Source organism: Belonocnema kinseyi, chromosome 5 (genome assembly GCF_010883055.1).
Source record: "Belonocnema kinseyi isolate 2016_QV_RU_SX_M_011 chromosome 5, B_treatae_v1, whole genome shotgun sequence".
Classification (NCBI taxonomy): Eukaryota; Metazoa; Arthropoda; class Insecta; order Hymenoptera; family Cynipidae; genus Belonocnema; species Belonocnema kinseyi.
In genome coordinates, this window is record NC_046661.1 from 72,532,305 (window position 1) to 72,560,069 (window position 27,765).

General features: G+C 33.7%; 1 protein-coding gene across 1 annotated transcript in view; it reads right to left on the reverse strand.

The window, feature by feature from the left end:
* Positions 1–27,765, reverse strand: part of LOC117173710 — a 267,964-nt gene that overhangs the window by 3,797 nt on the left and 236,402 nt on the right. The window contains exon 2 of the mRNA XM_033362351.1: positions 24,040–24,172. Within this exon, the coding sequence (XP_033218242.1) occupies positions 24,040–24,172 (133 nt within the window). The remainder of the gene's footprint in view (positions 1–24,039; positions 24,173–27,765) is intronic.

Genomic DNA, 27,765 nt, shown 5'->3' on the forward strand with positions numbered 1-27,765 from the left:
AAGCATTAAAAATATTCCAACTTAGAAGGAAATGTTAGTTTATATTTTTTTGCTCTTTTTTTGCTCTCTGATAATATATAATACGTTCCCCAAAAACTACCCCTAAGACAAAAATACTCACCCCTCGTGATCAAAAACGTTTTAAAAGTTAAAAAACTACATTGAGCAATATAAAAATGATTTAGGATTAAAAATTAAACTAATGAAACTTGAAAATTTGTCTCTCATTATAATATTCTCAAAATTATCCTTCCACGTGAACCCATGAAACGGAACAAATATATGTATGAAAAAATCATTAAAAATAATCAAACTTAGAAGACACTATTAGCTGATAGTTTCTTCCTCTTTTTTCTCTTTGATAATATATAATACTTTTCCGGGAAACTACCCCTAAGTCATACATACCTACCCCCAGTGATCAGAAACGGTTTAAAAGATGGAAAACTAGCTTTAACAATGTGAACCTGAATTTGAATAACAAATTAATTATATGAAACATAAAAATTTCACCCTGTATTAAATTATCCCGGAAAACTACCCCTCCACATGAGCATATGCAGCGTAACATATACGTATGAAAAAAGCGTAAAAATTAATAAAACTTAGAAAACACTGTCAGTCTATATTCTTTTCTTCTTTTTTGCTCTTTGATATTATATAATTCGTTTCTAAAAAAACTTCCTCCTATGTAATACATACATACCCCTCGTGAACAAAAACGTTTTAAGAGTTGAAAAACCACTTCAAAAAATGTAGACATGCTTTAGAGCTCAAAATTATTTACATTATACTTTAAAATTTCCCCTCATTATCATTTCCTCAAAAAGCTACCCTTCTACGTGAATTTGGGCAGCAGTACATATATATGTAAGAAAAAGCATAACAAATAATACCGCAGGATATCTCCGGGAGCGGGTGCTAATCTGGAAAATTGCACCCGCTCCTAGCGAAATTGCGGTAAAATTTCAGCTACAACCACCTCACGACCGTGAGATAGGTGGATACAGGCTGTAAAGGAATCAATACAACGATCCAGCAAAAGCCTCGTGCAACCTTAGAACACGGAGCGACCTAAGGACTACAGCCTTCTACATTTTTCCCGCAACTGTTTTAGCATATTGTTGACGCGCAGGGATGCTTTTTAGACCATTAGCAAGTGAAAGCTTGGCACCTCCAGGAGCGCCAATGATAAGGACGATTAGTTTAACAGAATATTCTGGGTACAATCGTTGCAACTCCCTTATAAGGTCTCGGTACCTCTCTTTCTTTCTATTCTCCTTGGTTATGATGTTCTTGTCAGCTGGTGCAGAAAATTCGATAAGGAACATGGTTCGCTTCTCGAAGTCTAGAAGAACCATGTCAGGCCGCGAGTGAGCAACAGAAACAATTGTCGACAATATAAAGTTCCAGTATATTCGGCACTTCCCATTCTCGACAATTGACTCGATTTCCCTAGGAGCATTTAGAGGAGCGATATTAAGGTTAATGCCGTAAGAGTGACAGAGATGGTAATAAAGCACTCTTAGTGCCGTATTGTGTCTTTGAATGTAGGCCGTTCCCGCGTGAGCTGGACAACTAGATAGTATGTGAGCTAAATGCTCGGGGTGTGCATGGCACGCCCTGCAGCTATCATCAGGAATGTCTTGGCTCAAAATGTGGCGACGGTATGTTAAGGTGGAAATGACACCGTCTTGGCATGCAAAAATGAAACCCTTCGTACCAGACTTCAATCCGGGCGATTTAAGGAAAGCAAACGTTAGCTCACAAGACATTGACTGATCCTTCACATTTCTGTGGAAGATACCGTGTTCGGAAGACCAAATCTGTCGAATGAGACGTTTGTATCTGCTTCGGAGAGTATTCTTTATAGATGTCACATCCTGAATGCTGCTCTGTGGCACGCCCAGGTATGTATAAGTCTCTCCAGCGCAAAGGTGTCGTATAGCGCTTCTATCAACGAGCTTAGGATGTTCAGGGATTTGCCGCACAAGTAACCGTCAGAATAGCGAAGTGCTAGAGATAGTGGCAATAATGTAAGGCAAAAGAGGAGTGAGCTCATGGTGTTGCCGTGAAAGACACCTCTCTGAAGGGTGACCTTGTTAGTTGTCACACGATTTGTTCCAGATGAGATAGTAAATCTGGTTTTCCAAGGCGGCATCAATCTCTTTATGCACCTAAATATTTGCGGATGAACCTTTCAGATTTCCAAAAGGCTGATGATAAGTCTATGGGAGGTCGAATCGAAAGCTTTCCGATAATCAATCCAAGCCATCGATAGGTCACGCTGGTAGAATGCTGCATCTTTGCAGACACATCTATCGATGAGCAGATGCTCCCGACATCCGGCTACGCCTTTCTTTGAACCTCGTTGTTCATATATTTCTTGCCACACAGGTTCAATTGCCCAAACAATTCTATCATTTAGGATAGCTGTGAATATCTTATAAAGTGTGTTCAGACAAGTTATTGGCCTGTAATTCTTCGGGTCAGCTAAGTTGCCTATTTTCAGCAGGAGTATTGTGCGCCCTTCCACCAACCACTCCGGAATCGGCTCTTCCGACTTCAAATATGGGGTGAAAATACAAGCCAAATGCTGATGGGTTGAAGAAAACTTCTTCCACAAGAAGGTTTTGATATAATCTGGTGGGTGTTCGACAGTAACTGAAGGATCTTGGAAGAGTCTAGATGGGTCAGAGAGAAACTGTTGATTTTCTCTGACCCATTCGTCGTTTGGTTTTATGATCAACCGTTGGTTTTTTTTACGGTTCGTATCGGCCAAAGCTCTCCTGCATTATACACACAATAATTGATAGCCCAGAGGTCAGATTCTCCGAAAAAATGTCCACGAAGCTCGTCATTTATTTCAGCCAGATCTTTAGGCTTGAGAGAAACCTTAGTGTTGATGTTTCTCCGGGTCGTAAAGCATCGCTCTTCGCCTATTGGATGCCTGCCCGCGGTTGGTCTTATTGTCGCCTCTCTTTTTCTGTTGCCGGCTTGTTCTAGCGGTTTTAGAGTAGGCGTTCCGCTTACATAGCCCCTTCGTCGGAGTAGTTCAGCATGGTTTCGCAGACGTTGCTGCGAAAAGTGCGATAGCTCCGGATGTTTCTCGCACCACAGAGCATGCAGCCGAGCCATGTAAGCCTGTTCAGTGGCCACACTCGCATCGTAGCACTCTCGTAAGTCGTGATTCAGTCGCTCCGTCCACCCAAAGGTCGCGAGATCCTGCCGATCGATCGCATTGAATCCATTTTCATTGGCTCCCCCAGCTCTAGATTAGTCGGCATTGCTGGCCGACTCATTGTCGGGAGCCCTGCGCGTTCTGTTGTTTTCAACCGCCCTTGCTACAGCTATGTTTGGTTGTCATTGTTGTTCCCACAAGAAGCTAGGGAAAGGGGTTCGTCCATCCTTGTAGAGCGCCGCATGCAAGGATAAGGGTGCATACTCTGAGAGGTCGCCCGGTATCCCAGAGTCACCGTTCTAGACACCTCACCCATGTGCCATTCATCTTTCGGCACGGTTTTCACACCTCCGCTTGGGGGTTCATTCCTTCGGGACCACCCCTGGACAATTGTCCGCGACTGCCTATTTATTTTTGTAACCATATTCAGCAGAAACCCTTGGTACAGGGACCCTCTATCCGCTACTCGAGAACGAGTTCGGTGGCTTTGTCATAGGTCCTGCGGTTTGATTCTAGAGGAATCAAAACCGAACCGAATGTGTGTGTGTGTGTGTGTGTGTGTGTGTGTGTGTGTGTGTGTGTGTGTGTGTGTGTGAAAAGCATTAAAAATAATACAACTTAGAAAACACTGTTAGTTGATATTTGTTTGCTCTCTGATAATCTATAATACGTTCCCAATGAGAGACAAATTTGCAAGTTTCATTTTATTAATTTTGAGTCCTAAATTACTTTTACATTGTTCAGGGTAATTTTCCAACTTTTAAAACGTTTTGCTTGGCGAGGGGTGAGTATGTATGACTTAGGAGTAGTTTTTGTGGAACGTATTATATATTATCAGAGAGAAAAAAAGAGCAAAAAAAATATCAACTAACACTTCCTACTAAGTTGGACTATTTATAATGCTTTTTTTCATACATATATATGTTCCGCTGCATAGATTCACGTGGAAGGGTCGTTTTTCGGGAAAATTATGAAGAGTGAGAAATTTTGAAGTGCCATGTAATAAATTGAGAGTTCTAAATCATTTTTGCATTGCTCAAAGTGGTTTTCCAACTTTTAAAACGTTTTTGATGACGATGGGAGGGTATTTATGACTTAGGGGTCGTTTTTTGGTTAACGTATTATGTATTATCGGAGAACAAAAAAAGAGAAAAAAAATATCAACTAACAGTTTCTTCTAAGTTTGATTATTTGTAATGCTTTTTTCATACATATAAATGTTCTGCTGCATACGTTCACGTGGAAGGTTAGTTTTGGGGAAATTATAAAGAGAGCGAAATTTTCAAGTGCCATGTGATTAATTTGAAGCCCTAAAACATGCTTACATTGTTAAGGGTAGTTTTCCCATTTTGAAAACGTTTTTGATCACAGGGAGTAGTTTTGAAAGACTTAGTGGTAGTTTTTTGGGAAACGTAATATATGTCATCATAGAGCAAAAAAAAACAAAAAAAGTCTCCACTTATCGTTTATCGCATTGTAATCATTTTTAGTGAGTTTTCGTAGTTGGCGGCGCTAATTGGACGGCCTGCTAGCGTCCGCAACCCTTTTCTCCGAAGTTTATAGAGTAAAAAATTATTCTTTTTGCATAAAATCAGCAAAAAGATACGCAAAAAAATATCGCGGGCGGACCTCATAACTTTGTCTTTTCTTTCAAAGACACCCGTACTTATATACAAGGATGTTCTCTAATGTATAAAACAAATAAATTACATAATATTTATTGAAAATTACTTTCTAATTTCAAAATCAATGCTGGTATCGTTCACTTAATACAGATTGTCGTTCAATGAATTTTAATAAATTATTTAAAAATAAATCTAACAATAGGTTTGAAAAAAATAATTGTATCACTGTATACTGTCGGAAAGCGGAAAAAATCTGCCTTTCAGATAAATTCACCTTCGTTACCAAACAATTTGCATATACATTAGTATTCTTCTTTTTCTAAAACCTTTCCCTAATGATAACAAATTCTTAATGAAAATAAACTTCTTAATGATGATTTTTCCCTAGACTAGAAAGGCCACATTAATATCTTCTGAACGATACACTGTTAGAAGAATCTGCGCTGGATTTAGTATACATGTGATGGAAGCACGAATGCACAAGACGAAATTATATTCAGTACACCAGCGCAAATTAGATTTAGTATATGGATATACTGTATTTAGTATACACGTATATGAAATTTAGTATACGCATATAGTAAAATCAGTATACATGTATACGAAATTTAGTATAAGCATATACCAAATCTAGGACACGCGTATACTAAATTGAGTACACGTTGAGTTTTCCTTCTGGATTAGGTGATTATGATGGTTTCGTTTTCAAATCCTGCTTTGCTGTATAAGCTCTCATTTAAGAGCAAAAACACCTTCCTTTTACTTCCTCGTGAACCAATAGGTGAATTGGCTGCTCCAAATGATCCATTCAATATACCAGCACAGATAAACTCAAAATCAAAACTGCACACAAAATTCATGACCTTATTTTACTCCGTACTCGATTATAGCATTTCACAGTAAAGCTGAATTTGCGTTAATATATTAAAAAACTTAACATAACTTATAATGAAAAAAACTTCGCATGTATTTAGCACCAAAACTCAACAAAAATGTACGCGAGCCAAGCCAGCCTCCTATACCCACAAGGTTACACAATCGCGTAAATCGAAACGCGCTTGCGCAGCCGAATATAGTAACCACTTATATGAGTTTTAGTAAACAGAAACTATAAAATTCATACGCGTAAAAGAAAGTTACTGTACAATTAATAAATTTAGTATACAAATAACTTCGTAAACGAAATTTATCATACGTAAGTATACTAAAATTAAAAATGTAATGAATTTAGTAAACATATACGAAATTTAATATACCCATGTATACTAAAATTGCAAATATTTCTTACAGTGTAGATTCGACCTCCGTATAAAAATATACTGCTACACCAAATAACAAAATCTGTAGAAGTGACAAGTAAACAGCATCAGGAAACACGAGGATTTTTAATGACCTGATTGTCATGTTATCATGTCATTGTCAAGTAATAATAGCCCCGCATGTAACGACTGCAACGCAAATATAACACCTTTGTATTGTTCGACTATACTATTTTTTATTAGTCACGTGTCATGGTACTTATTTTGAATTTACCAGCTGATAAGTTGTGTTACAATAGCTTGATGACCTTATTGTCACATAAAAATATGAAACTACTTTAATCGCAAATATTTAACCAACGCAGTTTACCTAGAGCGTTGTACCGGTCTGGCAAATCCTATTTCTAGCCGTTCGTAATTGACCCCCGTCTCTAATTCACTTTGTTGGATTTTCGCTCAGTTGCGAGGAGTTTTGTTTGTAGGATGAGTTTCACCATTTATAGTTTACTTCAGCCAATATACATGAGTTTGCTGAAGAGCGCAGACCATTTAACTGAACTAAACGAAAATGTTTCTGTTTGTCAAAGAATACTCAATAACTGGGTAAATCCGATATTAGCCAGTGGAATTGTATATCAATATTCGGTTTACTGGTGGAGCAGCTTAATTAATGGATGAAAGAAAAGCTAGTTTCGGTTTAGAAAGAACTGCGATTGGTCGAATACATATTCTTTTAAACATATATTTCACTTAGTAAGTACGCATATCGACCGTTCTAATTTCCTATAATCGCGGAAAAAATAACTCACGATCATATAACTCACTGCTCTCATTCATACCTATTCGCTCAGCAATTTCCATAATCAGAATAAACAGTACAATGACAGCTGACGCTTAAAGTGCACATATATTATAGAAAAACCGGATAATTAAAAATACTAACAAATAATGCAGTTTAGCCAAAATAATCTTGAAAAATCTTGACTAGTGTACCGGCAAGCGTGGATCGATGCAACGGTGGGGAATAGGGGCGATAACCAGCACCAAAGGTTCTTGAATTGCATATAGTATTAGTATATATAAACCATGCACGCATCTATTACAAAGTAGCCCCTTCATAATTTTTCGCATCGCTCTCACCATATTTAGTTTCTGGATCCGCCCTTGTGTTCCAGCTTCTCTACTTAGTAATAAGAAAAAAATTTGCCCGCTACGCGGGAACATTCTCATCACGCGCGGTTCTTTTCGCTCGCTGAGTTTGAGCGGGCCTAGGACGCGCGACTGTTTGTTCTCGCGCTTCGGGCTCGATGTTGTATTTATCTCGCGCTTCGCGTTCGATTATACATTTACCTAGCGCTACGCGCTCGGTCTTTATATTTTCGCACATTCTTGCCCAAATATTTTAAAATTAAGACTTAAAACATCCACCACTGTAATTTTGTGATTGTGAATTCTCTTTCGTTAAAAAAGCTTAGATCAACAGTTTCAGCGTACCTACGGCACGCGTCTGAGGGCAATCGCACTCCGTGCTTAGTCTTTTCATTTCTTCTGCACTTGGACACATAACTTTTTAAATCAAAGGTGAACGGACCGACAACTGTAATTTTGTGATTTTCAACTCTCTTTTGTTAAAGCTCTTTTGGCTTTAAACTACACATTCGTATCACGTATCTTGTGCTTCGCAATCGATTTTGTCTAACCTGTCAACTTTTCTACATTATACACAACGCTTTTATATCAATTATAATACATTTTTATGTAACTCTGCCAGGGATTACTTATTAAAAAATTGCAAAACAAAAAGTAAATTGAATTTATCATGATTATTTTTTCATTTGTTTCTTATTTTACTTTAAATTGTATTCTAAGCTGCTCTGAAACATGTATCATTTCAATAAATGTATATTATTACAATTCATAATATGCCTGAAAATTGAATCATACTAATTCTTATTTCATTGTTTTTATAATTTTTTTATTTTTAATGTTGTTTTTTACGATTAAATAAAAACTACTGCGCATCTGCATAGAGTCTAATACAGGAACCTATATAGGGTCCTATATAGGAGCCTATGTCCTCTTTCGGCTTTTCTGTGCTTTTCGCAAAAAGCTAATTTTTTAATTTTCAATCTTATATTTTACGATTAAAAGAAAATTTACTCATCCTATCGAAGAATAATTAATAATAAATTTATAGATCTTTTTAGGCCAACTACTTTTGCCTGGTAATTTCAGTTCATACCTTGTGTCGTTTTTTTAAAAACAAATTTAATATTTTTATTTAGAATGTTATTTTTTACGACTAAAGCAAAAACTAACTGTCCTCTAAAAAATTATAGCTCTTTTTTGGATGAACAAGTTTTGTCTCATTCTTTCTCGTAGCTTATATCGAAAAGTGATTCATTCTTAATTTGTAGTTCTTTCCAGGGCGCGCAGTTGGAGCTTTTTCATTTTTTTCATATCGCGCAAAGTTTGACCGAAAAATGGAATTTTTGGATTTTTCATTATTTTTGACACTATCAAATTTGAAGTGTTCAACTTCTCGACCAAATTAAAAAATTTTGCTATCATAGTCCTGTAGGGCTTTCAAAAATAAAAGTTTTTCTTTTCTTGACTTTTTTTCATATCATGCATTTTTTGGCTTAAAATGTTCATTTTAGTTTGTTTTTTTGGATTTTAAAAATGCTTTATCTGTGATAATTTTCTTTTTATACAAAAAATTCATTGAGATAAATTGTTTGAGTTTCTGAGTATTATGAGCAACCGTACATAGAATTTTTAAATCTTGGTAAAATGTGGTTTCAAACATTTTTGGTACGATCAAATTTGGAATTTTCAACTTTTCGACCAAATTAAAACAGCTGTTGTCATAATCTTGTAGGGCTTTCGAAAAACAAAGCTTTTCTTCTTTTGCCTTTTGTCATATCATGCGTTGTTTGGCTTAAAATCTTTATTTTGTTTTTTTTTTGGTTTTGAAAATACTCTAACTCTGATAATTTTATTTTTATAAACAAAAGTCACAAGGATAAATTGCTTAAGTTTTAAATTAATATGAACAAGGGTGCATAGAATTTATACATCTTGAAGAAATGTGGGTTTCATAATTTTTTGTACGATCAAATTTTGAATTTTCAACTTTTTGACCAAATTGAAAAAGTTGTTATCATAATCTTGTAGGGCTTTCGAAACGCAACGCTTTTCTTTTTAGGACTTTTTTTCGTATCATGCGTTGTTTAGCTTAAACCGTTCATTTCAGTTTGTTTTTCTGGATTTTGAAAATGCTATAACTCTAGTAATTTTTGATTTTTCAAAAAAGGTCATTCGGATAAATTGTTAAGTTTTCTGAATTCTATGAACAAGTGTATATTAAATTTTTGAATTTTTAAAAAAGTGGTCTTAAAAATATTCAAAATATGCCCATTGTTGAATTTTCATTCAGAATGGCTGGCTAACGAACTTCACCTTTAGTTTAGGACGCTGAAAGAGTGTACCAAAGGGGAATCTAATAGATTAATTTTCTGAAAAGTTATCGTGTTCACAGACAGACAGACGAGCAGACAGAAAGACAGATATACATACAGGCAGACATGCCGACATACAGGCATACAGATACATTCGTGAAAACCTGTTGTTCGGATTCAGGGGGTCTCAAAACGTTGACATTTGACAAAAACTGGGGGGGTCAAATTTCACCCAAATCTAATACCTTTTCTGATGAGAATGTAAAAAGAATTGCCGTTCTGGCGCTCCATATAGCAAACTTAACGTAGAAGAGAGAACGCCTCATAAAGTAGCGTTTCTTAGGAGATAACGTCATTACAGTCTAGAAGTTTGCAAGTTATCAGACTTTCAATTTAAAAAATATTTTTTTAGATTGAAGCAAGACTTGTGAAACAATCCAGTAGTATAGTGGTATGCAGGTCTTAAGCTTCATGTATAGATCAGAAGTGATTCCAATATTTCGTAAGTATTTTTCAGGTTATTTTTAGCACTCTCCATGTTCCCACGTAAGAAGTCTTCCTTTTTCGCCTCCCTCACAAAATATTGAACTTACATGCAATAACTAAATGAACCTATTTTTTTAACTTAACGTATGTAGAAAATTAAAAAAATCTAGATTTTCCAAAAGACTGATAAAGATATATTAGTAATTAGAAGTACCCCTCACAGAGTGTGATATTCGCGAGAGATTCGATTTATGTCAAAAATTATCATAAGAATATCTTACAAGACGGCAATATTGCCTCAAAGGTATCATACAGGAAGCAAATCTGAATATCTTATGTCAAGGCATGATAAAATTTAAAACCTTAGAGCAATATATGTACCATTTCTTTATTTAAGTACTACTTACTTTGAAAAAGCTGTAAAAGTTTCAATTTATTAGATTTCGTGTGTTCTGAATACCATGCGCTTAAAGTTTTAGAAGAAAATTAATTGTGGCAGCAATCGTGATCAAAATCAAAGTATTTTCACTCGTGTCAGGAATGCCAAGGCTTTTTTCAGTCACTTGTAAATTTTTGTTCTGAAATCATCATTAGTACGTGGTTCAATTCAGTGAGATGTAGTTTGAAGTTACTGATTTTTTACTCTTATGTTCCACGAATTATATAATAGTATCATTATATAGTCAACAAATAATGTTTATCACACTACCATCTTAAGTGTAATTTTACTTACAGTGAACGATACCTAAAATAGTATTTAGGGTATATAGGGTATTTTATTATCGACTTGTTACCCCACACACACTACTGGCCTCCGTCTCTGTACTCTCTCGGGTCTTTAGATCAGGACTTTATGCGACCTATTTGTACTTATGATGAACTGATATGATTAGAAATAGTATATGATACTTAGTCCCTAAGTGGCATTTTGCTTCGTGTAAACTTAAGTACTCATCTCGCCTCGGCTACGCCTCGACTCCGACTCGTACTGCCATTTACACACTCGGTTGAAAAAGTACCACTTAGGCTTTTGTAACAGAAATAACTATTTATTTATTTTTCTTGAACGTAACTCGAAAATTCGTGTGAATTTCTCACTATACAATCAGCGAAAGTACTTTTTAAGCCCTCTGCTGGGTTTGAAACGTTAATACTCGTTTAAAAATGGAGCGACAAGATTTTTTAAAAAAACTGTTAGCAATCTTATTAAATTAAACATCAATTAAGACATTACAGAGATACTTTTGACATTTTTTAGAAAGAATATCGCGTAAAAAATCTTCACAAAAATTCGAGAATTTCTCGAATTTTGTACCTTCGCTTCAACTTGTTGCATGGCCTAAGATAGCTGTAGTAAAAATCTTAAATTTATATTATTTTGCCTTTAAAGTCTTATCTTTAATTTAGTTCTATAAATCTTTAATTATCTTAGAGGTTTATCGAGATAGACTGAAAATGTCCAAACGTGTCTGCGCCAAGTTTCAATCAATTTAGCAGTGAGTCTGGCCGTCTGCGGTGCTCGCCGTATGAGATTCGACGCACATATGCTTGGACATTCATTATTATATCCACAACTTGTAGTCAGGGTTATGAATACGAGACAATCTTGATTTTTTTTAAAGTTCTCGCTTAGTACATTCTACCCGAATGGTCAAAAATATGTCTATTAGGGCTCAGTTAACGCCTAATTTAATAAACTTTTTAGCGGTTTTTAAAAAAGATTCCCGCTCCATTTTTTAAACAGGAATCACGTTTTAAATTCAGCAGTGACTTTTAATAGTACGTTCACTGAACAAACTCACAATTTTCGACAGTAATATAGTAATTTAGTAAAGCATAATATTATGAGATTGATCAGGGTTCCAATAATCATAAATAGACGAAAATTTAAATTGCTAAAAATGTATTAACTTTCATTTTCTGTCATTGTGATATTACTTTCAGCTGGTAATCTGTAATCTTACTTTAACGCCAATTTTAATATTGACGAAGTATGCTACGTCTTTGCCGTTTCTAAAGAAAAGGTGCTACGAAAGAGCTTCAGGAGAGATTAAGATTGTCAAAATTAGACGAAATTATATACTTTTTATAAAGATTTTTAACTTTTCGAACAGGTGAGAAGAATCGTATACAAGATAGGGTAAATCACTATCGTAAATATTTGTTTGTTTAAATAATTTCTAATGTTATCTGATTAAACTTAAAAAATGGCAAAGACTCAACTATACATATAAGGCCTAATCATGTAATCTTAAAATGCCTTCCTTTGCTTCAAGCATTAGGGATTTTTTTAGTTTAATTAGAGATATCACTGGAATTGATTTTTAAATACTAATTTTTAAATACTCTTTTATCTCCATAAATAAGCCTTGAAAAGAACCTGAAAATCAGGTTGAAACATGTCGGCACAACATTTTTTATAATAAAAAAAAAATTTTAACACCAAAAACGCGGAATAGGTCTGAAAAAACTTTATTAATCACTTACCGCAGAAATACATACATTTAAATACTAATTATAATATTCACTACGCTATTGTCAGTGCAAAAAATTACCGCGCCATTAGAACACTACATTGGTCTAACTAGAATCACACGTATGTAGAAAGATGGCTCTTAATAGCGCAGGCAATTCATTTTCTAATGACTGCGTAATTGAGGCTTAATTAAAACCCGTACCTCTACGTCACTTCCTTTGTGTGTACAAACCGTTCAAGCATCTCACATGCAATTAAGGGAGTATGCATATGCACGGCTGAACATCTGTTTGCGCCAATGATCCTAACACTTAGGGGAAGCACGTCCTTGTTAGTCAATGCGTATGGCGCTAAGTACGTCTATCGACGATTTCCGATCCTCAACTTGTGTGCGTACCTACTCGCTCCAATATATGTATATATATGCAAGTGCTCGCATTTCGCGTCGATGTCGACATTAAGAACAGGATTTACTTTCTAGTTATATGATGCTAAGTTTTAAAATTGCTCTTTTTTCCATGGTGAGTCTATGTGTTGAACGACTCCCTAAATTCTAGTTTACAATACAACAATGTATAATCAAATGCATTAAAAAAATGTACAATCATAAACTGTTGAAACTTTTCGCAATTTAACCAAACTTGTACCATCCGAGTGCAAGATAAAATTGTAATGCATGTATTTCAATTTCGAAAAATACGCGCTAATTAAGATAAAAGTATGATAATTTCACTTCACGATGCCGCGTTTGTTATTATGTTCTAGCGAACGAGGCACTAGGATTATCTATCAAACTGACAGTCATAATTTTCTCATCACTCTTTACATGAACATTACATGATGGCGAGATAAAATGTCTATACTAATCAGATAGTCAGTCGAACACAGACTAGAACGTCAAAATAATTTAATTTAAACTATAGTAACTTATTTCTTTTGAATCATGAGATTGTCAGAGGCTATGTTATCTGAGTCGGCGGTAGTAATTTTGTATTCATCCTGTTAAATTTTTGAATAAATTTGAATATTACTGCACGAGAAAAATGTATTGAGGCAAGCGAGACAATGTAAATATATAAACTCAAAGAAAGTTTCCGCTTAGATTAGGGAAAATGTTCAATTACCCTCTAAATCTGAATCAGCATTACATAGACCGCTAATTGAAATTAGCGTATATATGCTGCTAAAACAGCAAAATTTTGCTGCTGATAATTTGAATTTCACTGAATAACAGCGAAATTGCACTGATTTTCCAGCGTAGGTACGCTGATTTGAAGTAGCGGTATACTTATCGCTGATTCAAATTTAGAAAGTAGTTTAATTTAGAAATGGTTAAACTATTCTCGCAGATCACTAATTTTGATCAAGTTGCTGAGTTAGAGAATTTAATATTCCTAAAAACTTGTTTATGATTTTATTGTTTTCAGATAAAAAATATGTTTAGTAGGTATAGCAATATATTAACTTACACTAGCCAGTTTTTCGTCTGGTATCGAGAAAATTAATTTCCCTGAAATTCGCAGAATGCATTTTTGAGGTCAGGTATCTTGTTTTTCTCAATTTCTTGATATTGCAAATTGGTACCCGCCTTCAATCGAAACACCTGTTAATTACTATTAAAGCGACACAATATCTTTTTAATGTTAACATTTTCGGATGTTCGAAGTGATAAAACTCTTCTAAGTGTCTGAAGTAAATCTGAACTGTCACTGCTCCCGATTTGCCACTTTATTTCGATGCTCTATAATGCACCTGTGCTATTCCGATAATTCCTTCAAAAAACTTTTCTGAATGTCGCTACTATAGTTATACTTATTATGTATAGCGGAGATGCATGCAGCCGTGACGAGATAAGGAAACATCGACTTGAGAAACTCACCCGACGAGCATAATCGGGTAAGATTTTTAACAAAATTTATAAGTTAACATTTCGCGGTAATATAAAAATAAATGTGACGAAATTGGAAAAATATGAAACTGGAATCACATAAAAACAAACAAGAAGGCCATAAAAAGATCCCTGGAAGCATCCTGGTTATCAAAATAATAATCTAATATTAACTGACGTAAAATAATTTTATAAGAACTAATAACTTAAATTATAACACCATTAAGCTAGAAAACTGTTTGAAAATTAGAATTATTAGGATAGAATATCTAAAAGAATGTATTCGAATATAAATAAAATCGATTTAAAAAATAATGCATTTTTAGCGTAAAGTTGCCAATTTTCTTGATACCAATTTTCATACTTTTCATTCAATTTAAATGCATCTGGAGTATTTTTGCTACCGAAAATGATTTTTAAAAAATAATTTTCATCATTAAATGTCATTGTTGACAAATTTAGTAGCTATATATTCAAATTATAATCAAGTTTCGCGGTTATTGGGAACTTTTGTTTTTTGCTTGGGTATTTATGAGGCATGGGACTAGTACCCTCAGATATTATACCTGCTTTTATTTAAAATTTTGTTAACAATTTTCTAACATAATTTTTTATTAACGAAATAGTTGCATTTTGTAAAATTATCATGCTTAATAACATGATTCAGCATTCGATCATTACTTTGATAAGCTGGAAAATGACAATGGTGCTTTAAAATTCTGCTAACTTATTTTGCACATTCAAGCGAAATTTTAAATTCAAAATTTAAAAATGATCGAGAATTTTGCTCGATCTTGCCTGCATATTTGGGTCGGGAGGGGATGATATTCAGCCATTAAAAACTAAAATTTCTTGAGAGTAAAAATATCTCACACACGGGCAATATCAATTGAGATACGAGAATTTATCGTCTCCGCGTAAATTTCTAATAGCGCATAGATGATATCTAATGTATACGGAAAATTGTTAGCGATATTCATTTTCGCTTATTCAATTTTCCATACCGTCTAAAATATGACTCGTCCAAGAATTAAAACATGTGTTGAAACATTAAAGTAAATTAATTTGACATGCCTCATCTGCGGTAAATCACAATCGCAGCCTACCAAAAGCATGGCATTTCTTCCCAGCTTATTTCTACTTTTGCGATAATTATCCCGCACTTCATGAAAAATGTAAGGTCTTTATTAAAGTGCATAATTTAAGCAAGTCTCCTGAACTCAATTGTTGCATAAGCCTCCAAAGGGTAATTTTTCATAACTGCGTCATCTCTCAATCGATGTACGACCAGACTACATTAGAGACTTTTTGTAGAGAATATAATAAACAGGAAAGTTATTTCATCATATAGACAGAAAAATGCCGATAATCAAAAGTACGCCGATTCAGTATTGCTTTAAGTTGCAAACCAATAAGATACCGTAGAAGGAAAATGCATCTATGTTAATGCTACAGTTTCACCGGAAAAGTATTCTCACTAAAAAATGCATTATTTCAAAAACGTAACAAATAAGTTTCATCCGATATGAGCCCTTTTTTCTGTGTGAACATTTATTTTGAAAGTTTTCTTTAATTTTGAAATCTGTGAGACCATTGAATATTTTGAACTTGTCAGAATATCTTAATTTTTTTAAATAGAACTCTTTTTTCATATATTTTGGCACAAATAATATTAATTTTTTACTTAATAATAAAAGCGTTTTCGAAAATCCTTATTTTTTAAAGAAACTTCTTTGCTATAAAAAGAATTCCAATGGGATTTTCCATCTGAGATCCATAAAGTAGACGGCTGAAGTACTTTAAAAAACACACTTTTCTGGAAATAAAAATTAAAAAATAGCAAGTGGTGAAAAATAATTTTTTTTTAACAATACGTTTTCTTAGAAAAAAATTAGAATACACTTCGTGAATAACCTCCGCAGGGCAATGCAATATTTCATACTTTAACTAAAACTTTGCAACTATTATATACTTTTTTTCTATAATAAATCTTTATTAAAACCCTTATTTACGCGATACCCTTTATGATTGCAATCAACGGAATCGGCATACTTCAATTCCATCTTCCGTAAACGATGCACTCCTTATAATTTCTGTTCAGAAACTTTATGTTTATTTCGCTCTCCATTCCCTTGGTCCTGTTAGAAGAAAATGTGTGTTCTTTTCCGATGCCAATATTGCCTCGTATATGGTAAAGCGAGTACGCGATATTGAAGGATTTGTAAGCTACCCTTAACCGAGTAGCATGAAAACATAGTTTACGCGGTACTTAAACTCGAACTATATGTGTCTCATGCGGTAAAAATAAGAAAGACCGTAGTAGAAGAGTGTTAGTAAATAAAGTACCGCTTGAGAAAGGCGTATAGAAAATTTAACAAAAATCGATTATATAACGTAGACATTCCACATGGGCTCTGCAGATTCAGATTTTTCTACATATTTCTCATTTGAGAACTCTTATTTTTTAAAATTATTTTATCATTAATAAGGAAAAACAGTAATAAAAAACTTTTATTTGTAGCATGTTTTCTGCTCTATCGCCATGTGTTTATCAACTGAAACGTCAAGTTATTTATCCTTGTATAATTTCAAAGGCGAAGTTTGCTACAGTTGTCATTCGTTTAAAATTATTATATTTATCATTTCATTTTGAATGAGAAAGTGCTAGTTTCACGTAAAATTTTAATTCGCCCGTTGTTATCAAGGGAATACGTTTAGAGGCTCCCTGTATAACAAAAAATTATTTTTACAAGGTTGACCGTCTCTCTGTAGTTGATAGTCTCTTGTCTTTAGTCTAAAGTCTGTAGGCACGATAGATTTAGACAGTGTTATTAGACTGGATATGCTTTGGTCCCTTTTTTAACCTACCGGCGGGCGAGTGGCCTCACTTAATGCGGCAAGTCCAGTATTTTCAAATTAGGAGGCGGGAAAGCGGACGAAATGTCAGGGCGGGCACTATTAATCGTTGTTGCCAATATATTCACTGGGGTCGCATCATCGAAACTCCCAAAAAATTGTTTCAGCAGTTGAAAAGTAGCCGCTAATTCACAGTTCTGAAGATTATTTTACTTAATTTAAATCGATGTTGTTGATCCGGTGTTGATGTTGATGTCTTTTTGTCTGAGATGATGATAGATTGTAGTAGTGTTGTTGAAAGAAATTGACATACTTCAGACAATTAAGATCTTATGATGTTATAGATCCTTTATTAGCATTCTACGTTTCGAGAATAAAAACGTTCTCCTCATCAGGTGAGGTTATAAAAATAAAAAATCAATTATAGTTACCTGTGTAAAATTTGATATTGGGTTGAAATATATTATTTTAATAATAAGAATCTTCATGTTAAAGAGAATGTGTAAGAAATATAATCAATTATATTATAAAAGTTGGAATTTAAAATAAGAGACAGAACTTGTGTTTTACTCAAATTTTGTGTTTAAAATCGAGAAAGTGAAATAGTAAGTGAAATAGTATATTTAAAATCCATTTTACCAAAATTCTGAAGCGAACAGTTTTTTTACACTTATGTATGTTATTTTCGCTTAATAAATAAACTGCAAACGGAAAATAGGTATGATCATAGCTGTCACTCATCCCATTAGATCCATATAATATGGTTAAAGTTAGAAAAATTCTGTGCCCATACCATAGAAAACAAAGAGCAAATATAAAAATAATTATTAACCAAATTTTTGCTTTACATGGCATTATTGCAGTTGGAAATTTACTTCCGGAGCATAATATGATATGTATGTCACCGGTTTTCCTCACTATGATGATGAAGTTTACCCTAATTGTATGTATCTTTTGTATGGTAAATGCTAAAAACTGCAAATGATGTATGTTGGTAATAAGATTGAGAGAGCTGGAAAAGGAGGAGGTTGTGGGGAAAATTATCATTTACTTTTGTTCGTCCTGCTTTTTATACAATAGTCGTTATGTAGCTAGTGTGTTATTTAGTTGCTTGATTGTGAAAAGTTTCTTTTAAAAAATGCATATTCTGCTTGTGGTGAATTCGTCAAGGTGTAGAGAAAGGTTTAGTAGATAACCCTTGTGCAATGGGTTAAGTGTCTGCCGTCCATAAACAAGTCTAGGGCAATAAGTATTGGGTGTAACGACTTAATTTTTTCGATGGAGATGCGTTTCACGTCTCTAATTTGAGAAAAACATTGAGATCCCTGAGGAAAATGCTTATCAAACCTTTGATATGTAAATATGTGAAAATGTAAGCTTTTTGACTGAAAGTGGCCCTGTTAGTACGCCTGAACCGAAAAGTACTGGGTACATCAACCTCATCTTTTGCATGCAGATTTGACTTGTGTTTTTTTAATGCAAGAAAAAATATTGAGGACCCTAAGAAAAATACTCATCGAGACGCTGCTATGCTGCAACTTATCTCCTATTTTGCTTGTAGATTATCATATGCGCGTAATGAGAGGGAAAATAGAAAAAGCAGAAATATAGTAAAAAAGCGAAACAGTTCTTCTTAATGTACGATGGTCAACATTAAAACAATTATTCGCAAAGGAGGGGTGTCAATAAGGCCGTTGTTCGGACCTGAACCGATCTGCTTGATACTGCCTGACATTCATTGCTCTTCATGTGCCTTATAATTCTGTGAAACAGTTCATTGAAAGAGCAAATAAATCTCACGATAATCTATCTTTAGATTAATGATTCACAAGAGAATTCACGCACTTGGCTAGAGTCCCTTCTATTTCCCCCTGTTCCTAATTAACGCGGGCCACAAAACTTTTCCGAAACTTGTTCAAATTTATGAAGTTGAATATAAATCAGAACCCTTCATCTAGTCCCTGGGCCTAACCTTGAAGAAGGACCGACTTCTATTGAGAAACGAGAAGCAATGAGGATTTGTGAGGTTTTTCAGCGAAATGTCTATTTTTAATTAGCTTCACGGTCATGAAATAGCTTTAAGTCTACTCGTTACTTAGGGCTGGCCACCCCACGAAAGATAATTATCTAATAGTAGGTAATCATTAATTATAAGTACAAATGTAAGTATAATAAGAAATCGTATCATTTGTGGATTAACTAATAATTGAATAAAATGATTTATTTTACCTATATTATTATTATTTAAATTAATAATTATGTACTGTAGGAATATTATTTACTCTATTTCTTTCAGGTATGATATGAAGTCAGTATTACAGATTATTTATCTTTACCCAGGAGATGAATTCTGAGCTATATCCCACTTACTCTACTATTTCAGAAATATGTGCAAAAATGTATAGGAATGATAAAGAAATGCAGAAATACATTTAAACTGAATACAAGCTACAAACAAAACGAAATAAAAACACTTAATGAGGAAGGAGTTGGTCTCCTTATACATGGGACCAATCGGAAAGGGCGTTGGTCGCATCTTCTACGTAAAAGTCACAAGTTTTACATGGTGTAAAGATACATTTTATTACGATAGTATCCTAAATACCACCGGACTGCAGCAATGTGAGCACAGTATCCGTATGCACCTTGCCTTACTCTGGCAATACCATGACTTTATAGGATTCGTTTCGTCTTTGTATTCTATCCACAGATTGTATGTCTTGAAAGAGGTATGTCGCGACTAAATCTGTTACGCGTATTACATTTTGTCATTGCATGTAAACAGGTAAGCCGCTAATACAACCATATTTTATATGTTCCTCTGTATGCGATCATTCTTGCTTTAATTGGTAAGTGCTGAGTGGAAGCTGCATCGGCTCATCCAGGGATAACCTCCCCGTCGAGTGCTCTTGGTAAAGCTAAATAATCTATACTACTCACTTAATTGCGTGTCCCAACAAATAAATACCTACTTCCCGGGTATTTTTTTAACCTTGCAGCTAATTCAAAATAACCATTTCGCTGAAAAACCTCACAAATTCTCCGTTTTTCTTCTTTTCCAAGAAAAGTAGCTCCTGTTTCAAGGTCAGGTCCGGGGCCAAAAACAAAGGTTCTGACACTTAATACATTTGAGCAATTCTTGGACCTGTTTGGTGGCCCGCGTTGATTGGGAACAGGATTAAATCCAATGAACTCTAGCCAAGTGCGTGCATTCCCATGTAAATCTTTAATTAAAAGGCACGATTATAGTGAGATTTATTTGCACTTTCCAAAATTGTTTCACAGAGTTATTAAGCAGACTAAGAAAATTAATTTTGGACAGTATCAAGCAGATCGCTTAGAGTCGAAAAAACAGCCTTTTTGGCACCCCTTCTTTAACTCAAGCCCAACACGGGATTGAAAATTTTCCAAACAAAGGAAGAATCTTAACCGTTTTAGATCGCATGATATCCGCACATAGCGTGCTATTATCGCTTCGAGTATTAAATTATATATATTAAAGATATATAATATGATATAATTTGTGCTGTGAAGGAAGTTATCTTCTTTGTAAAATATTTCTAAAAACTTTCTGAAGAATATTGGTAGGCTTATTAAACAAACATTTTTCATAACTTATTATCAAAATTTGGTGCAGTGTGTAAAAAAAGAAACTAATAAATAATAATGATTTGTTAAAGTAGATATTTCAGAGAGGTGAATTTTAAACCAAATAGTTGAATTTTAAACTATAAAAGATATTTTTGAACCAAAAATGGAATCATCAAATTTTCGAGTTGAAAAATTAATTTTAAACTGAAACAAACTTATTTTTAATCAGTTGAATTCAACAAAAAAATACGTTTTTCAACCACATGGAATATTTAAGCTGCTAATTCTAATCAACAATGAACGGGTTTGGGCATGCTGAATCGGCGAAATTTAGATGCTTAAAACCATTTCTTGCTGATTAAGACTTTAAGACATTGGATTTGTATATCAAAGTCAAAATCTAGATCGTATATGTACCATCTTCGAGCAATACAATTTTAATAGCTTTTCATTTTCAATTCAAGAGAAAGAGAGTCTATAGTAACGTTGATATTTAGATTGAAATGACATGTGTGAATATTCCAATAAAAATGGTTGTAAGCTACTTGCCGCTGTTAGAGTGAAGCTCTTACCTCAATAGAATCACCCTATTTCACGAAATAAATACAACAATGAAATACTTTTGTATATTGCAGCTGTACTCCTATTTTTGAGTAAAAGCGTACATAGCAACCGCAAGTACCGTAAAAGTTACGAAGTTTAATAATGCACAAAAATTGTTTAAGTAAACGGTTTTTCGCTCCTAGTATTTATAGAGTGAAATAAGGCAATTCGATTTGACGTTAGACCTTCGGCTTAACAGGACAACAGCTTTATAGTAGAACATTTTCTTACAACTAAACTTTCCCAAATTTTCAGAAAGGTTTTAAAAATATTAAATAATTATTCACTTTTCTAATTAATTATTAATTTTGCATTCATTATTTTATACACTGCATTAAATTTTCATGGTAAGCAACGAAAAAGATAACTTTGTTCACCGCAGGAAGGTAGATATTATATATGAGGCAATTGAATTTTGAGGCTAGATCTTCTGCCCCCAAGCTATATATATTTTTTGTTTAAATAAACCTATCAACATTCTTCAAAAAGGCTTCAAATGTATTTGTTAAGTATCTACTTTTTCAATGTATTATTATTTATTATTTTAATTAATTTAACACACTGGCAATTTTCACACAAGAGTCATTTCTTAAGTAAAAAACAAAATAAAAGCAAGCAGATTTTTCGCAAAAATCTCTGTTTAGGCCGACATAATTACCTTCAGATTGTGCGGTTAGAATATTGCATTTAATAATGCATTTTTGTTCACGTGTTATACATCTGGAGAAACCCCGCGTAGTTTTAAGAGTCTCAAGGTGCTTCCTAGGGTTGGATTTTTAGTACATGTATTACAAATGGCAACTTTTCTTTGACAATTATGAATTGTTGATGTAATATTGTAACCACATAATCTTAAGGGCTAAGAAACCCGTTTAGAGCCCTGTTAAAAAAAATGCTCCTGTTGTTGTTTTTTTGTAATCAATTGAAAATATGCTGCATTACATGCGTCTGGGAACAAGCAAACCGCCATCGGAAGTGTATTCATGATGAACCGAAAACAGACGTTCGCCGTTTCGAGAATAGCCTAGCGGAAGGTCTGGCGTGTAATTTTTTGACGATACTGGAACCCAGGGAGTGTAGCGAGAGCCTGCCCTTCCTTAACCGACCTTCGTATTGTTAGAAATAACTAGAGCCGGTTGAAAGATATTTACAAATATTTAGAAAATTCAGGAATATAATTTTAATAGGTTGAATAATGTTCCTTAGATAATGAGGAGACGTTTGAAAAATATTTTTAAAAATCGGTTAATCCGTTCTATTTCTGTTAAGAGTTTCTTTAATTTTGCAATCACTTTGAAATTACCTTAATTATTTACAATATTCACCGAATTTCCTAATCTCTGTTTTAAACTTGCTTGTCATTTAATCATGAAATTGATTCAACTGATTAAAATGTAATTGAGCCATGTTCTGCGTAATGTTAGAGATTTTAACAGGTCTTCATGGCGTAATGGTGAAAGTTCATCCATTGCAGGTGAAGGAGATATTGTAATGTAGTACGATTACTGGATTAATCTGTATGTTCATTTTTGATTTGTTTGGGCATTGTCGAAAGAAAACAGCAAATGTAAGAAAATCTGTCTGTTATTATTTTTTTTGTCGTCGTTGTAGTCGCTATCGTCTGTATGGAGGATAACATTTTGAAACATTATTTAGTGGCTCGAGTGAATTAAGTCATTGAATTATAATTCGAATTCAAAAAGCTAGAGTATTTTTAAAATTGTTGAGACCATTTTTTAAATATTTAAATATTCTGTGTACGGATAGACGTGGTACTCGGAAAGTCGAAAAATTTAGCTTTACGTTTTTTTTACATAAAAATAAATTTATCAGAGTGAGATCATTTGCAATATTAAAATAAAATCTTAAGTCACATAACAAACAATAAAACAGCACGAAATGTTTGAGACATGGAAATATACCTACAATCTTTGTGAAAGATTTAACAAATTTTTACATATACGATACTATTTGTAAAATTATTGAATAGCGCATACAAGCGCATTTGAAGATCTTCCAAATCATGTGATTTAAATTTTTGTTTTCAAAGTAGGGGGGATAGCGTGACGCCCTTCCCCCGCGTAACACCTGATATAACTCCTACAGTTTTGTGACGCAAAAGTTGTTATTGGATTCGCATTTGAGCGCACTTGGAGCGCAATTCAGTGACCTATAGAAAACCCAAAAATTAAGATTGGGGAGGGGGGCTGGTGTAACTGACCTGGATGCACTGATAAAGTGAGGCCAGTGATATAGGTATTTGGCTGCGTCAAATGCCCTTAAGACGAATATGTATGTTTGCGGTTTTCGAAGCTGTACTAGTTTTTCGCATATTTAGAACTGGATAGGAAAGTCTGCAGCCTTTCGTGAATGACCAACTTGTTTTGAACTCATCACTAATGTATATATTTGCAACCGATTCGTATCGATTTACATGCCTTCACGCACATGAGTATACGAGGAACTCGACGGATGCAGAAGCTCGCTGGAAAACTGGTACAAAGCTTTTCGTTTTGAAGCATGCATTGACTGCGAAAAAGAAAGGATAGCGGCAAAGGAAAAAGAACGTCCATTAAATATCAACGTGCTTATAAATATCTACTGTTGGCTAACCTGAATACTGGCTCGCCAGAAGCCTCTTTGAACCAAAGCACCATAGAAACGGAATCGTTAGAGTCACTAGGTTGTATATCACATGGTAGAGTTGCCATTTGCCCAGCTACGCCCTGAACGGTAAGTAAGCTTACTGAAAAAAGAAAAATATAATATCCACATGAGTTCCTTGCTTTACACTTACACATTTTGATATGAGAACATCTTAAATTATTAAACTAAAAAAACCCTCAGCGATATTCTCATACCTATATATTGTTCAGAGGGGAGTTTGAAATGAAATAATTAAGATATTATTATAGTAAATTGATAGAGTCGCTTATGAAGATCAGTGATCGGTAAAAGATTTAAACATAAACGTAAAAACTGTTATATCTCATGTCCATTACTTTCCTTTCAAGAATAACTGATCTCTATATTTTTATTATATTTGATTTAATAATTTTATCAACTTTTTTCTGCAGAGCAATACCATTAAATATATATTGAAACGTAAATGCTTGTACAATCTTTAAAGTGGGCTGAGGCAGAAAATAAGTTCTGCAAAAAAATTCTAGTGGTAAAAAAGGTAAAACTGTCTAGTGTATCGGACATCCCTCTCATTTTCTACATTCAGGGCTAAAAAATTGTCTGTGTACAAGATCTGTGTACGATTCGGAGATAAACTCATGAACGTAGACCAGTCCAAAAAGCTGCTGGAAAATGCTGCAATTATATCAGTAACAATCGCCCGATCGCACGTGTGCCACACTGACACATACTAGTTTTTGCAAGAACCGTCCGAGACACTATTTCACAAAATTTCTGATCCCGTACAGTAGTTTTGAGCCTAATTTTCGTGAAATATTTTGAAAATAATTTTCAAGAATGTTTTAACGATAGCAAAGATGATTCGATAATACTCTTTTATATCCATGTTTCGAATAAAAAAAATCCTAAGATAGTGACCGTATTCTGATAATACATTATTTAATAATTCGATATGTTATAATTCATACAGATTTTATTTCTTTTTGGATAAGTACACTATTATAATAGATTAAATGTATTTATTTTGTTCCAGAAATATATTTTTTCAATGCGCCAAAGCCAAACTCCAACAATTTTAGCAGTTATTGTAATCAAATAAATTATCTAAATATTATAAGTATTCCAGATGCTTTCATTCTTTAATAAGGTCTATTATTAATATACAGGACCTTCTAGTTTTTATTAAAACATTGGGCAGAATTTTTAAAACGCAGCAAAAACCATAAAGTTCATCTTTTTCGTGTGTACCTAAAAAGCAGGTCAGTTTCTGTAATGCCAAAAATAAAGAATTTCAGTATGCAAATTTTCGAAGCCCGCAGAGAAAAAAAGATACAAAAATATAAATCTGCAATAATGGACTCAGTAAGTATATATGCAAATATATTTTGAACGAAAAAATAAATTTTTATTCCATAAAGAATTAAAGGAATAACAGCCGTTTGAAAATAATGTTACGCATGGTGTGATAAACTCATTAACCTTGACCTACACTGACAACAAAATATCTTGCGTCAAAGAAAAAATAATTTACTTGATTCAAAGTAATGATCCTATAGAATATACATATAAAACATTTCCTTAATGCAAATAAATGGTTGCATTTGAACAAACAGTATGAAATAATTATTGTGAATTATTAATTATTGCAGTAATTAAAGTAGTAACGAAGCGAAGGAACACTGTCAAACGATACATACAGAAAAAAGACAAACTGAAGCTAGAAAAAAAATAAACCAGATTAAAACAAGACCAAGTTTAAATCGCTCTGAAGAGTATAAAAGCGCAAACACATAAATTCAAATACGCCTCCTCAAATTAGCACCATTCTTAATTACCAAATTTTTATTTTTAACAGTTTCATACATTTCGAAATTTTTCCCTTAAATGGTTGTTTCGTAAAAATATCAGCAGGCTTATCTTTATTTGCTGTGTAGTAGTTATGTATGATACAGATACGTTTTTGTTTTACGTGATAAATCGGATTCTTAGTCAATGATTGCATTTCCATATTATCGTTCTCTATGGAAGTAGAGTGGTAGGGGATGTTCTAGACCAAGCCTTTCCATAAGATTAGCAAACTTGCAGCGAGAGCGTAGAAGGCTGGAAAGTGAATTTCGTTCCTTGTTTTAACGCACGAATCACAGTGTTATATCTGATTTTCACTATCCACATTGAAAATCAATACTTGAATCCGGAAATGGAAATTTTTTCTCAAAAATAGGTGCTAGGTGCTGAATCATCATCCCCCTGATTAGTGAGCCGAAAGAAGATAGGATGACGTAAGTGGTGCCATATTTCCTGTATATTGATGAATTTATCGTTGAATATAATTAATTGTTATGGTCAATATACACTGCTGTGCAAAAGTTTTAGGCTACCTCTTTTTTGTGACTGAATAAATTTTCTTAATTTTAATTATACCAGAGCTAAAAAAATTTCTCTTTAAAAGGTTGATTGTTTTCGAAATTCTGTATAAAATATGCTCAGGGTAAAGCCAATTCTTCTAGTGTTCAAGTAGATATTGCAAGAATATTGTATATTTACATTTTTTCTTATATTTTTAATAACTTCCGAAATAATCAACATTTTTCCATTGCAAGTACTTGAAGATGTAATAGAAAAGTTGGACAAATTTTAAAACATCTTATGTGTGGGAAAATCAGAATGAAAGTTAAATAAATATATATTTTAAGGAAATTACATAATAACTTCATGATTATATGTTTCATATATTTTACAAAAATATTTTTTTTACCAAAAATAATATTGAAATTTTTCCAATTTTTTTGTTACAACTTCAAGTTCTTGCAATTCAAAATTTTTTTAAAGCATTATACTCATTAGCTGTTGTGATACTGTGAAAAAAAGCGTCAGTAAAAAAAGCCCAGGAACGCTGAAAAATGTTGTCTATTTCAGAAGTTATTGAAAATTTAAGACAACATTGATATTTACACTATTTGTGCAATATCTACTTAAAAAGTAGAGAAGTCGACTTCACCCTGGACTTATTTTATACAGCTTTTCAAAAACAATTAACCTTTTAAGACGAAATTTGTTTAGCTCTGACATAATTAAAATTAAAAGAAATTTATTCAGTCACAAAAAAGAGGTAGCCTAAAACTTTTGCTCGGAAATGTAATTCTGAGAAATAGTCGGTGTCTTTGATGTAGAGTGTGACATGGTTATTTTAAGGGTAATTTCTCAGAAATGTATCATCCCGAGTAAAAATTCTCCGACTTCAGTTCGACTTGGTTATGTCTTGAATTCGTCTCCAAGACATCGATATCTGGCTGCGTTTTAAAACAGAGTCGTGACGTAGGCCCTCGTCTTACTTTTATGGCCACGACAGGTAAAACGGCGTTTACTTGTCCTAAGTCGAGCATTGTCTTGGCTCAAACGACGTTTACTTAATTCAAGACGAGCTTTGTCTTAGCTTAGATTATTGAACCTTTTTTGGCTCATAAATGAGATTATAATTGATAAATGGAAAATTTATAATTATTAAATTTGTTATTTTTCATTAAAAATTCAGAATCGGTGGGTCTGAACAAGTATAACCCTCAAAAATCTTCTTCAAAAAAATAAAAATTGTAACTTTCTAGAAGGACCTCCTAAGCCGTTAGAAATACGTAAAAACAAACAACATTTTAGGTGTCATCGTCAAACAAGTATAACACAAATAAGAATCCGTAAATA